The 12,193-nt window shown below is 40.3% G+C and overlaps 1 protein-coding gene across 1 annotated transcript; it reads left to right on the top strand.

Moving 5' to 3' along the window:
- Positions 1 to 5,159: 5,159 nt before the first annotated feature.
- LOC141793161 (protocadherin gamma-A11-like) lies at positions 5,160 to 8,040 on the top strand. The gene is made up of 2 exons (XM_074673649.1): positions 5,160 to 7,698; positions 8,032 to 8,040. Exons 1-2 carry the CDS (start codon positions 5,314 to 5,316, stop codon positions 8,038 to 8,040), a joined length of 2,394 nt encoding a protein of 797 aa, XP_074529750.1. The 5' UTR covers positions 5,160 to 5,313.
- The last annotated feature ends 4,153 nt before the right edge of the window (positions 8,041 to 12,193 follow it).

Consider the following 12,193-nt stretch of genomic DNA (forward strand, 5'->3'; position numbering starts at 1 on the left):
ATGTATTTATTGCGACACAGAGCAAACAAGCCTAGTCTAGCCTTGCCCAAGGATGATAAATATTGCTAGTGTAATGTTTACATAAAAAATACACAGCAATTTACCATTAAAAAAAAAAATCACATACTGAATGTTTTTTTTCTGTAGTACAGGGCAAATAATCAGAACAGTATTCGATAGCTTTTATTCAAACTGGATTATTAAACAGTTTCAGCAAGTATCACCAGTAAAAGAAAATTAAAGTTTCCCATGTACATACTAGGCACTCTAGTACATACATCGTCAACATGGCACTTTCGTCAATAGGTCAGGTGACGGTGGTAGTTCCTGTTAAGTACATTTTGAACGTTTAATCTGAAGTTTGGTTGTAAAATTATCATTATCATCTTTTTATTATTATATTAATCTTTATTAAAAGCTCAAATACGACGTGGCAACTGATCAAATGGCATTTTTTTTAAAAATATTTGAATATTGTAATGACTTTTTTTGAATTGACGGAAGTCATCACCGTTCATCTCCGGTACGTCATGTCACGTGACCCCCACCAGCCTTTAAAAAGGCTGTGGTCCCTACACACCTGTTTGGCGAAGTGACGTTTCACACGCAAATCCCAGTGTCCTCCGTTAAAAATCGTTGATTTGAAGCTTTGTTTTAAAGTCTGACAATTTCGCTAAAAGGGTTAGAAAGACAGTGTCAGTTGTAGAGGACTCGGTCAGACACAAATTAAACACAATTTTCCTCACCTCTCTTTCCACACATTTCCCTTCTTATGAGCAACGCCGCAAACTGGAAACGGCAAAGTCAGTCAGTAACTTCAGAAGTAGGCCTAAGCCAAAATTTCGTAGTTGTGCTTAGTTGTCTTGTTTTACAGTTTTGTGACTTCAACGGGCTTCATTCTGGTAAGTTTGGTTTGTTGTTTTTCAGTATCCATTTAAACAGTCATCAGTAACTGTCAGTTTAACTTCAGAGTAACTGAAGCATACCTAGCTTAAATTTTAAGCTAGCAACAGTCAGCATGCACGTTAGCTGCTGCCGTTTGAGTCGAGTCCACAAATACAAACTCATTAAATGAGATCAAAGGCTCAAACATGTACCTGTTTTTTTTTTTAAATACTTTTTTTTTGCCGATAGTAACTCAATAATTATTATTGTACATGCTAAGTTTTTCATAGCGCATCAGTTAATCATAAAGTAAAGAAACACTTTCTGTAGCCTAAATGCTTTTTGAACATTAAGCCAAGTCCTGGGAAATATATTTAATTGATTGTAAGAACAGTGTTGATTCAGTAGTAATACAGCTAATTTCGCTTATTTATAAAACTTTTTTAGGTGGGAGGGCATTTTATGGATTCAATATGCTGTTGTTTCAATACGTAGACTGTTTCAATCATCAAATGCTGCAGTACTTCTAATCGCTGCCCAACCCAGTGGACTGTTAGTCACCAGAGTTGATTTGATAGTAATGTTTCAGTTTGTGAAAGGGAAGAGTTGCACTCTATTGATTGAAACTGTCTTGTATGTTAATTTCAACTTACTTTTTATTTATTTATTTATTTATTTATTTATTTATTATTTTAATAAAGGAAGTAGTTTAACAATCGAAACGTTGACATTGTTTAGTTGATCCTAGATTAAAGTTGATATTTTTTCATTGACTTTAATTCTGTTTTGTGTTTAGTGTATTTCATCAGTGCAATACACTTCAACAATATTTAATTAAAATAAAATATACTCAAAAAAATGCTTGGATTTTTGGTGTTTTGTTTAACTGCAGATAGAGTGGAGTGGACAAACCTTTTTTTTTTAATGACCTTTGAGGTGTCCTGACAGGACGAAGACAGGTGTTTAAAACCTGTTTTTATTATTATTATTATTAATTGATTAATTAATTATTATTATTATTATTATTTTTTCAAATGTTGAACTTTCAACTCTCTTGTGGATGCGTCTAATTATTACTGGGCCATTAAATCTTCATGGGCTGCACATTCATCTCAGGAATACAAGAACATTTTCTCCATTTATTGAGTAAGGACTAGTTGCTGTCAATGTGATATCGAAAAAATACATTTGATTTTTTATAATCATGCAACAACATGCAGTCCTACGTCACTGGTCATGCAAATCTCATAGCCTATAAGAAAACATGAGACAATACGTCATTTAATGTCGATCATCAAAGCGTCTCAGCTGCTGGCAAAGCTGAATAGAGAGGGGAAAAAAAGGAGAGCGTATGTTGAGGGAAAATTGGGGCTCACGTTAAGCAACGTGCTCAAAAAAATTATAGACTTTATTTTCGTAGAGAGATAGGTGCAATGAAATGAGGACACTTGGTTGAAGATTGTTGTTTGTGTGCTGTAGAGTTTAATTGTAGCGAAAAGAACGTGTCATCTCCTGCTTGTTTTGAATCAGTTTTACTCGGCTTTGAATGTCCATTTTATTTATGTTGAGAGAACAGCAAAATCTAAAACTGTTGGCTGTTCTTTCAGCATTAATTTTATGAACACTTTAAACCGAGTAAAACTGTGTCCTGTGTCCACAGTCATCCCTTTTTTTATTTTTTTGAAGTGAATTATATTTTTGCTATTTATAGGTATGAATATGATACATGTATGACTATGGACTATATGAACAATTATCAGATTTAACCGTTTACAAACAGGTTTTTGTGTAATCTGAGGATCACACAAAAATATTGCAATATTCAGTTAATTGAATGAATAAATCTCAGTTATATTCAGTGATTTTTTTTAGTAAATATATATTAAAATATCTACTTTTTTTTCATTTATTCTGTTTTTCAATTACAAATTGTGATTTAGTTGGTGTTTAACCTCTCTCTTGTTTATGTACCAGTTTGTAAACAAGTTATCTGCTAAAATACTCTCATGCAGATTTTTATCATCAGCCTTCAATAAAAACTGTGTTATTTAATTTAAAGTGAGGTCTGTAAAATTGGTTAACCCTGAATAGTCTGGTGTTCAGATCTCAATGGTGCACAGGCAGCATGCTCACAGGCAGTAGTGAAGTGCAGTTTCTGCTCCCAATCTATTTATAGCCTGCTTTGACTCCTCCCCCTTCAAGCTGCTGTGGTGATTCTCTACACCCTCTACAGGTCCCATGGAGGCTTAAACCTTGAGTTTCTCTAACAATTGATGACAAACACAAGAGTATGTTTTTGGGAGGATTTTTGTGTTTGCTGGGTGTATAATTATCTAATCAAGACTTAGAAATTAGTAGACATTTATTTTTGCACTGTGTATGTACAGATGTCTTTTACAGTCAGGAACATTGTGGACTTTATTCTGCTTTAATAAAGTTGAAATGTAATGCAATATTAATGCTGCATATTTATGTTTTAAGGTTGCTAAAATGGATTAGGAGTAATTTACACCAAGCTGCACCCACCACTTAAAGGCCTCTGGACTTCCTGGAAAATCTGTGCCAGAAAACGATTCCTCAATGATGTGAAAATCTTCCTTCTGCTCATCTTTGAAGACTGCTTCATTGGTGAGTCAATAAAGGCAATTCTCTTTCAATCAGCATCGCAAAGGAGAAATATATATCTGTCACTCTACTGAACACAAGAAATCAGGATTTGATTAAATCCTCTTTTGCGTCTGTTATACATCATGCTTTGCATCACTGGCGTGACATGAGTGTCATTTAATCACTGATTTTTCTGAAATGAAGGTTTATGATGCTGCAACTGTGAATTTCTAGAATTGGAGAAGTTGTAACAAAACTGAAAATGTGGACTCTCATTATTGAGAAAGAGTTGGAGAAAGAGTTAGAGTTACACAGCTCTAAAGTTTTGCACAGCCTGAGGGATTTGTTTGGAAGCTGAGTGAACTAGACAATGGGAGATGATGCTGCTGTGAGCCATCTGGTTTTGCTGATGCTTGTCTTTTGAGTGATGAATGGCAGAAATTTAAGAGGCCGGTGCTTTTTTATAGCTTGGTGGCATACAGAAAAATACCCATCAGGTGGGTTTTTGTTAAACTGCTTACAACTTTTATGCAATTTGACAAATGTTCTTTTCAATCAGCAGTCAGTGAACACATCTTATCCATTCAGGTCCTTTAGTTGGAACTAGCTGGTGTTCATCTTAATTATTTGCTTTGGGAGCTTTTGTTGCACCTGCTATGGCCTTTTTGGCCATTTTGGGCTGATTGCTGTCCGCTTTCTTTCTTTGCATTGCTGTGACACACTATGCACTTCTTGATGGCAAAATACACAAGAGTAACTGTGTACCAGATTCAGTATGCATATGGTGAGGACTGGGACTATGACTGCTACTACTATACTGACCTGCATAAGACCTGTTACCCAAATCATAGTTATACAGAACTCTATATTTTTATTTATTAACTCTGTTTTTACATTTCAGCTGCAAATCTTGCTCTCTTTGTCAATAGAGGAACTGAAAAACATTGCAATTACCTTGTATATGCACACACCTGGCATTTAAAGCCATTTTTTGTGGCATATGAGTTCTTGTTGATAAATATGGAGCCATGATGCATTCTGGGACAGTTTAAAGTAATAATTAGACTAAAAAAACAACTAGAGAAGAAGCCTTCCATGCTATATGAGAACCCTGTTGTATCTGTCCATGGTCCTGAAACCGAAGATGCAGCCAGAAACTTTCTTTAAGCGTGACTCTTATACACAATACCTTTACTTCTACTACTACCACTGGCTACAACAGAAACCACTACAATGCTGTTAGAAATTCTTCTACAGCTATTACTTATATTCCCTCTCTGTAATGAAAAAGAAGAAGAAGAGGAAGAGGAAAAAAAAACTAATGCTGTACTTTTGTGGTGTACTGTTTCATTTAAGCAGCATGAACTAAACAAGTCTTTTGTGTTTGATTTGCTGTCATCCACGTATTACAGTTATCAAATTTTGAAACACGTTTTAAACTAGTCACAACATCTAAGGTGTGTTCCAAACTTATTATTCTGTAAATTCAGCTTCTGGTCTGTTTTGATCATGTGCCACAAGGTTGGTATTGACAATTGGCGGACTAAATGTGGGTTTAGACTGCGTCGAGGACACAGTAGGTGTAAAGAGTAAAAAGCGACTCAGGGTGCCGCTGTCGGCCAGCGCAAAAGCAGCGCAGACTTCTCCTCCCACTGGCTGCAGTAACGTCGGGTACATGACTCCAAAGAATCCCGTCGTTACAAACAGCTTTGCATCGCATTTGCTGTTGTATGTTTGCAACAGAAGATTATTTGACTTTAGTTGATGTGATTTTTTTTCAATACAGTTATTTGTAGAGAAGAGGGAGTTATTTTCGCCAGGATGGGAAACAAAGGATTTTCGGCACTCCATCCGATCCTTTGCTTCGCTTCCTTCTTTGTATTGCTGCTCCTCGTTCATGGAGACCTGAGTTATTCTGTTCCAGAGGAGATGAAACGCGGGTCTGTAATCGGAAATGTAGCCAAAGATCTTGGTCTTGATCTGAGGACCTTCTCTTCTCGAAAGGCCCGTTTGGATTTTGAGGGATCTCGAAAAAGGTACTGTGACATCAATCTGAACACCGGAGATTTGATCACATCGGAGAGGATGGACAGAGAAAGCCTTTGTGGCAATAAACCTTCGTGTGTTTTACAAGTAGATCTGGTTTTAGAGAATCCTCTTGAGCTCCATCGTCTTAGTCTGCATATCCAGGATGTAAACGACAACGCACCGAAATTTAAAAAGAATATGATTGACATGGAAATACGAGAGTCTGCAGAGAAAGGAAACCGTTTCTCCATCGAAGAGGCCCATGACGCAGATATAGGTCAAAACGCTGTTCAGAGATACAGCCTACAAAAGAATGAAAACTTCATTCTCGCCGGCGGCAACAGCAAGGTTGAGCTTGTGTTGGAGAATAAACTTGATCGAGAGAAAGAAAAAGAGATCAATCTGCTCCTCACAGCTTTAGATGGAGGCTCTCCTCAGAGATCAGGTACTGTAGTCATACACGTCACTGTCCTGGATGCTAATGATAACGCCCCAGTGTTCAGTCAGGCCGTTTATAAAACCAGTCTGCCTGAAAACTCTCCTCCTGATACCTTAGTGATTAAAGTAAGTGCTACAGATGCAGATGAAGGAGTTAACGGAGATGTGACGTATGACTTTGGTCACATGGCTGACGACGATATAAATGTATTGTCTATTGATGCCAAAACTGGAGAAATTAGAGTTACTGGTGTTATTGACTACGAAGAAAGTAGTTCATATGAAATAAAGGTGGAAGCTAAGGATGGTCTAGGTCTAACGTCGTATGCAAAAGTTATCATAGATGTTACTGATGTGAATGACAACGCTCCAGTGATATCTATAAAATCACTGATCAATCCCATACCTGAGAACGTGTCACCTGGTACAGAGGTGGGAATCATCAACGTGCAGGACAGAGACTCTGAGACTAACAGACAGGTGCGCTGCTCCATTCAGCAAAACGTTCCTTTTAAGTTGGTTCCTTCTATTAAAAACTATTATTCTCTGGTGAGCACAGGACAGCTGGACCGTGAAGTAGTGTCTGATTACAACATTACAATCAGTGCCACTGACGAGGGCTCTCCTCCTCTGTCGTCGTCTAAAAGTGTTCAGTTATCTGTAGCAGACATCAACGACAACCCACCTGTGTTTGAGGAGCAGTCGTACAGCGCATCTGTGAGTGAGAATAACAAACCTGGCTCCACTTTATGTTCGGTGAGTGCTCGAGACCCCGACTGGAGACAGAACGGTACAGTGATGTATTCTCTGTTAGGCGGTGAGGTGAACGGAGCCCCGGTGTCCTCCTATGTGTCTGTGAACGGAGACACGGGGGTGATCCACGCTGTGAGGTCGTTTGATTATGAACAGTTGAGGAGCTTCAAAGTGCACGTGATGGCCAGAGACAACGGCTCTCCTCCTCTGAGCAGCAACGTGACCGTTAGTGTGTTCATATCGGATGTGAACGACAACTCTCCTCAGATCCTATACCCCGGGCCGGAGGGCAACTCGTTCATGACCGAGCTGGTCCCCAAAGCTGCCCACGGAGGCTCTCTGGTGTCCAAAGTGATAGCGGTGGACGCGGACTCCGGACAGAACGCCTGGCTGTCCTATCACATCGTGAAGTCCAGTGATCCGGGACTTTTCACTATTGGTGTCCACAGCGGAGAGATCAGGACCCAGCGGGACATTTCCGAATCTGACAGCATGAAACAGAACCTTATTGTGGCAGTGAAAGATAACGGACAGCCCTCTCTGTCTGCCACCTGCTCCATGTATTTACTGATTTCTGATAACTTGGCTGAGGTGCCAGAACTGAAGGACATTTCTTATGACGAGAAGAACTCCAAACTGACCTCTTACCTGATCATCGCGCTGGTGTGTGTGTCTACGTTTTTCCTGACCTTCATCATCATCATCCTGGGTGTGAGGTTTTGTCGCAGGAGAAAGCCCAGATTGTTGTTTGACGGAGCAGTGGCCATCCCCAGCGCTTATCTGCCTCCAAATTACGCAGATGTAGACGGCACAGGAACTTTACGCAGCGCTTACAATTATGACGCCTACCTGACAACAGGGTCTCGAACCAGTGACTTTAAGTTTGTGTCATCCTACAATGACAACACACTGCCTGCTGACCAGACTCTGAGGAAAAGTCCATCAGACTTTGCTGACCCGTTTGAGGACCTAGATGCCTCACCAGAGGTAAGGGCCGTTCAAATCCAAGTGGTTCTTTTGCATTAATTTTTTTTCCCTCCTTTTCTTCAAATGATAGTTTTTCTATTCGGAATCACTTAGCTGCAACATGTGTTTCTACATTTTGCACTTTACAAGTTATTTATTTATTTATTCTTTAGGAACATGATTTTTTTTAGCACAGAAGTAGTTGACCCTTTACATGTTTTAGTCTTGAGGTTGCAAATCATGTCACTTTACTCGGGCTATCATCACAGCGGCCTTCATAACCACAACGCTCCTTCATTTACGCTTTTATTCAAATCCCCCCATCTCCTAATCTAATGCTGCGTTTCGGTGTAGATATACTGATGTGATCATTTATGTGTTTCGTTACGAAAGTGTTAAATTTGGTTATTTGTCATGTTAGTTTTATGTTAAAGAATTAATCACTGGGCAGTTTTGATTGATCATTGGCTTTTCTACCTGATCATTGTCGAGGTTAAGTTGTCTGAGGAATGGCCTGAGGCTTAAACAGTGCATTTGCTGTTTCATATTGGTGGCGTTGTCCATGGTGCTGAACAAACGCTGGCTCTCCGTAACAGCTGCGTCAGTGGATGTTTTCTTTTTTTCTTTCTCAGCTATTCTGTCTACCTTCCTCCTACCACCACTTTGCTTTTGAAAAAAATAAACAATAAAACGCAGAGCCCGTTATAATAATGCATATGGAGTGTAGAAAATATGTATGGGAATCCCAAACGTCTTTTAGGTTCCACGATTTATTTTGTAATTTCAGAAATTTCTTTAATGAAGAACAATTTTATCGTTTACAATCTGTCACACACTTAGCGGATTTCACGGTGGTGTAATTAACGCCTTTCGGTCGTTGTCAGTGTCTAATTAAGGCAAATAATTCAATCTACATTCTAAAAAGTGTATGTGAATTGTTGCCTTGTAAAAAAAAGGGGAGGAATAATGACGGGTTTTGAGATGCATCTTCCAGTCGTTGTCGATGGTGTAACATTAGTTTACAAAAAGAGATGAGCATCACATATACGATGACTGTTCAATTGAGCTCACGTGACTAAAACAAGTTTTACACATTGTTGAGAGTATTTCATTGCACACCAGTGTAAAGATAAAAAGTGACTCATGGTGTCGCTGTTGGCTGCCAAATATCAAACACTTTTCACTCCACCCCTGGTTGCTGCATGGCAGATGCAGGTTTTCAATACACAGTGGGATATTTTCGCCCAGGTTTTGTCGTGAACGGTGTGGTAAAAGTTTGGATTATACGACGTCTGTAAATGGCTTATAGTTACTGTTACTGGGTTGCATAAGAAAGATCTAGCAGGAACAAGGAGAGAGTTGTTGTTTTTTTTTGAGAGAATGGGAGACAAAGGATTTCGAGCGCTTCCCCTGATCCTCTGCTTCGCTTCCTTCCTTGTATCGCTGCTCCTCGTTAATGGAGACCTGAGTTATTCTGTTCCAGAGGAGATGAAACGCGGATCTGTAATCGGAAATATAGCCAAAGATCTTGGTCTTGATCTGAGGACCTTCTCTTCTCGAAAGGCCCGTTTGGATTTTGAGGACACTCGTAAAAGGTACTGTGACATCAATCTGAATACCGGAGATTTGATCACATCGGAGAGGATGGACAGAGAAAGCCTTTGTGGCAAGAAACCTTCGTGTGTTTTACAAGTAGATCTGGTTTTAGAGAATCCTCTTGAGCTTCACCGTCTAAGTCTCCATATCCAGGATGTAAACGACAACTCGCCGAAATTTAAAAATAATATGATTGAGATGGAAATAAGGGAGTCCGCGGACAAGGGAAACCGCTTCTCTATTGAAAAGGCCCATGACGCAGATATAGGTCAAAATGCTGTTCAGAGATACAACCTACAGAAAAATGACAATTTTATCCTCGCTGTTGACAGCAATAAGGTAGAGCTTGTTCTGGAGAATACACTTGATCGAGAAAAGGAGAAGGAGCTTAATCTTCTCCTTACAGCTTTAGATGGAGGCTCTCCTCAGAGATCAGGTACTGTAGTCATACACGTCACTGTACTGGATGCTAATGATAACGCTCCAGTGTTCAGTCAGGCCGTTTATAAAACCAGTCTGCCTGAAAACTCTCCTCTAGATACTGTAGTTATCAAAGTTAGTGCCACAGATGCAGATGAAGGGGTGAATGGAGATGTAACGTATGACTTTGGTCACATGGCTGATGACGATATAAATGTATTTTCTATTGATGCCAAAACTGGGGCCATTAGAGTAACCGGTGTTATTGACCACGAAGACAGTAATTCATATGAAATAAATGTTGAGGCCAAGGATGGTTTGGGTCTAACGTCGTATGCGAAAGTTATCATAGATGTTACTGATGTGAATGACAACGCTCCAGTGATATCTATAAAATCACTGATCAATCCCATACCTGAGAACGTGTCACCTGGTACAGAGGTGGGAATCATCAACGTGCAGGACAGAGACTCTGAGACTAACAGACAGGTGCGCTGCTCCATTCAGCAAAACGTTCCTTTTAAGTTGGTTCCTTCTATTAAAAACTATTATTCTCTGGTGAGCACAGGACAGCTGGACCGTGAAGTAGTGTCTGATTACAACATTACAATCAGTGCCACTGACGAGGGCTCTCCTCCTCTGTCGTCGTCTAAAAGTGTTCAGTTATCTGTAGCAGACATCAACGACAACCCACCTGTGTTTGAGGAGCAGTCGTACAGCGCATCTGTGAGTGAGAATAACAAACCTGGCTCCACTTTATGTTCGGTGAGTGCTCGAGACCCCGACTGGAGACAGAACGGTACAGTGATTTATTCTCTGTTAGGCGGTGAGGTGAACGGAGCCCCGGTGTCCTCCTATGTGTCTGTGAACGGAGACACGGGGGTGATCCACGCTGTGAGGTCGTTTGATTATGAACAGTTGAGGAGCTTCAAAGTGCACGTGATGGCCAGAGACAACGGCTCTCCTCCTCTGAGCAGCAACGTGACCGTGAGTGTGTTCATATCGGATGTGAACGACAACTCTCCTCAGATCCTGTACCCCGGGCCGGAGGGCAACTCGTTCATGACCGAGCTGGTCCCCAAAGCTGCCCACGGAGGCTCTCTGGTGTCCAAAGTGATAGCGGTGGACGCGGACTCCGGACAGAACGCCTGGCTGTCCTATCACATCGTGAAGTCCAGTGATCCGGGACTTTTCACTATTGGTGTCCACAGCGGAGAGATCAGGACCCAGCGGGACATTTCCGAATCTGACAGCATGAAACAGAACCTTATTGTGGCAGTGAAAGATAACGGACAGCCCTCTCTGTCTGCCACCTGCTCCATGTATTTACTGATTTCTGATAACTTGGCTGAGGTGCCAGAACTGAAGGACATTTCTTATGACGAGAAGAACTCCAAACTGACCTCGTACCTGATCATCGCGCTGGTGTGTGTGTCTACGTTCTTCCTGACCTTCATCATCATCATCCTTGGTGTGAGGTTTTGTCGCAGGAGAAAGCCCAGATTGTTGTTTGACGGAGCAGTGGCCATCCCCAGCGCTTATCTGCCTCCAAATTACGCAGATGTAGACGGCACAGGAACTTTACGCAGCGCTTACAATTATGACGCCTACCTGACAACAGGGTCTCGAACCAGTGACTTTAAGTTTGTGTCATCCTACAATGACAACACTCTGCCTGCTGACCAGACTCTCAGGAAAAGTCCATCAGACTTTGCTGACCCGTTTGAGGACCTGGATGCCTCGCCAGAGGTATGACATTTTTATCTCGATCAGTTTAATCTTTTTAATTTGCTGCCGGTATGGTGTGATCTGCTCTGTTATTCATGAACTTTTAGTCAAGTTTTAGACATTTTTTCAAGCATTTACTTGTTGGCCTTCAAAGGCTTTGGACAATTAACTAGTTTTTCCCGATGTAAGACATCGCTTGGAGTTTTATGGATCATTGTCTGTAATGAACATTATTCTTTCCATTAAGGCGTCCATCTTCAAATGAACTTCATTCAATCTTTAGAGATATTCTTGGTTTTGCGGTTGTATAAGGAATCAATGCTTTTCTGGATAAAACTAATGTTTAAAAGTCTGAAATGAAATAATTTCATTTGTTGTGTTGGTATTTGAGAATGGTGCTGATCTTGCTCAGCTTTTTCTGGTTTTGGAGTTTATGTTGATGAGCAGCATGTTTTGTTTGCTACCAGTGTCCAACATGTGTCTGACAGATCAGAAAATGACTCTTTCTGTTTCTGATCGTTTGGTGGGTTGATGTTTCTACATCTGAAGCCTTTGAGGGGTTCAGTATTTCTAACCTAATGATACTTATGCCAACTAACAACTAACTTAAGTTACTGTTCTCCATCTCCTTTTGAAAAATGATAGCATCAGTGGTAGATGGGAAGCCATATGTCTCATCATGTGAGCATGTTTGACCATTTGTAACAAGTGATCAACTGAAGGGGACTGTTTGTAATTGTTTTCTTAGCATTCATTAACAATATATGTAGAA

The sequence above is a fragment of the Halichoeres trimaculatus genome, unplaced genomic scaffold, assembly GCF_033239565.1.
Source record: "Halichoeres trimaculatus isolate MK-OKI-2021-1 unplaced genomic scaffold, fHalTri1.1 fHalTri1_scaffold_7, whole genome shotgun sequence".
Classification (NCBI taxonomy): domain Eukaryota; kingdom Metazoa; phylum Chordata; class Actinopteri; order Labriformes; family Labridae; genus Halichoeres; species Halichoeres trimaculatus.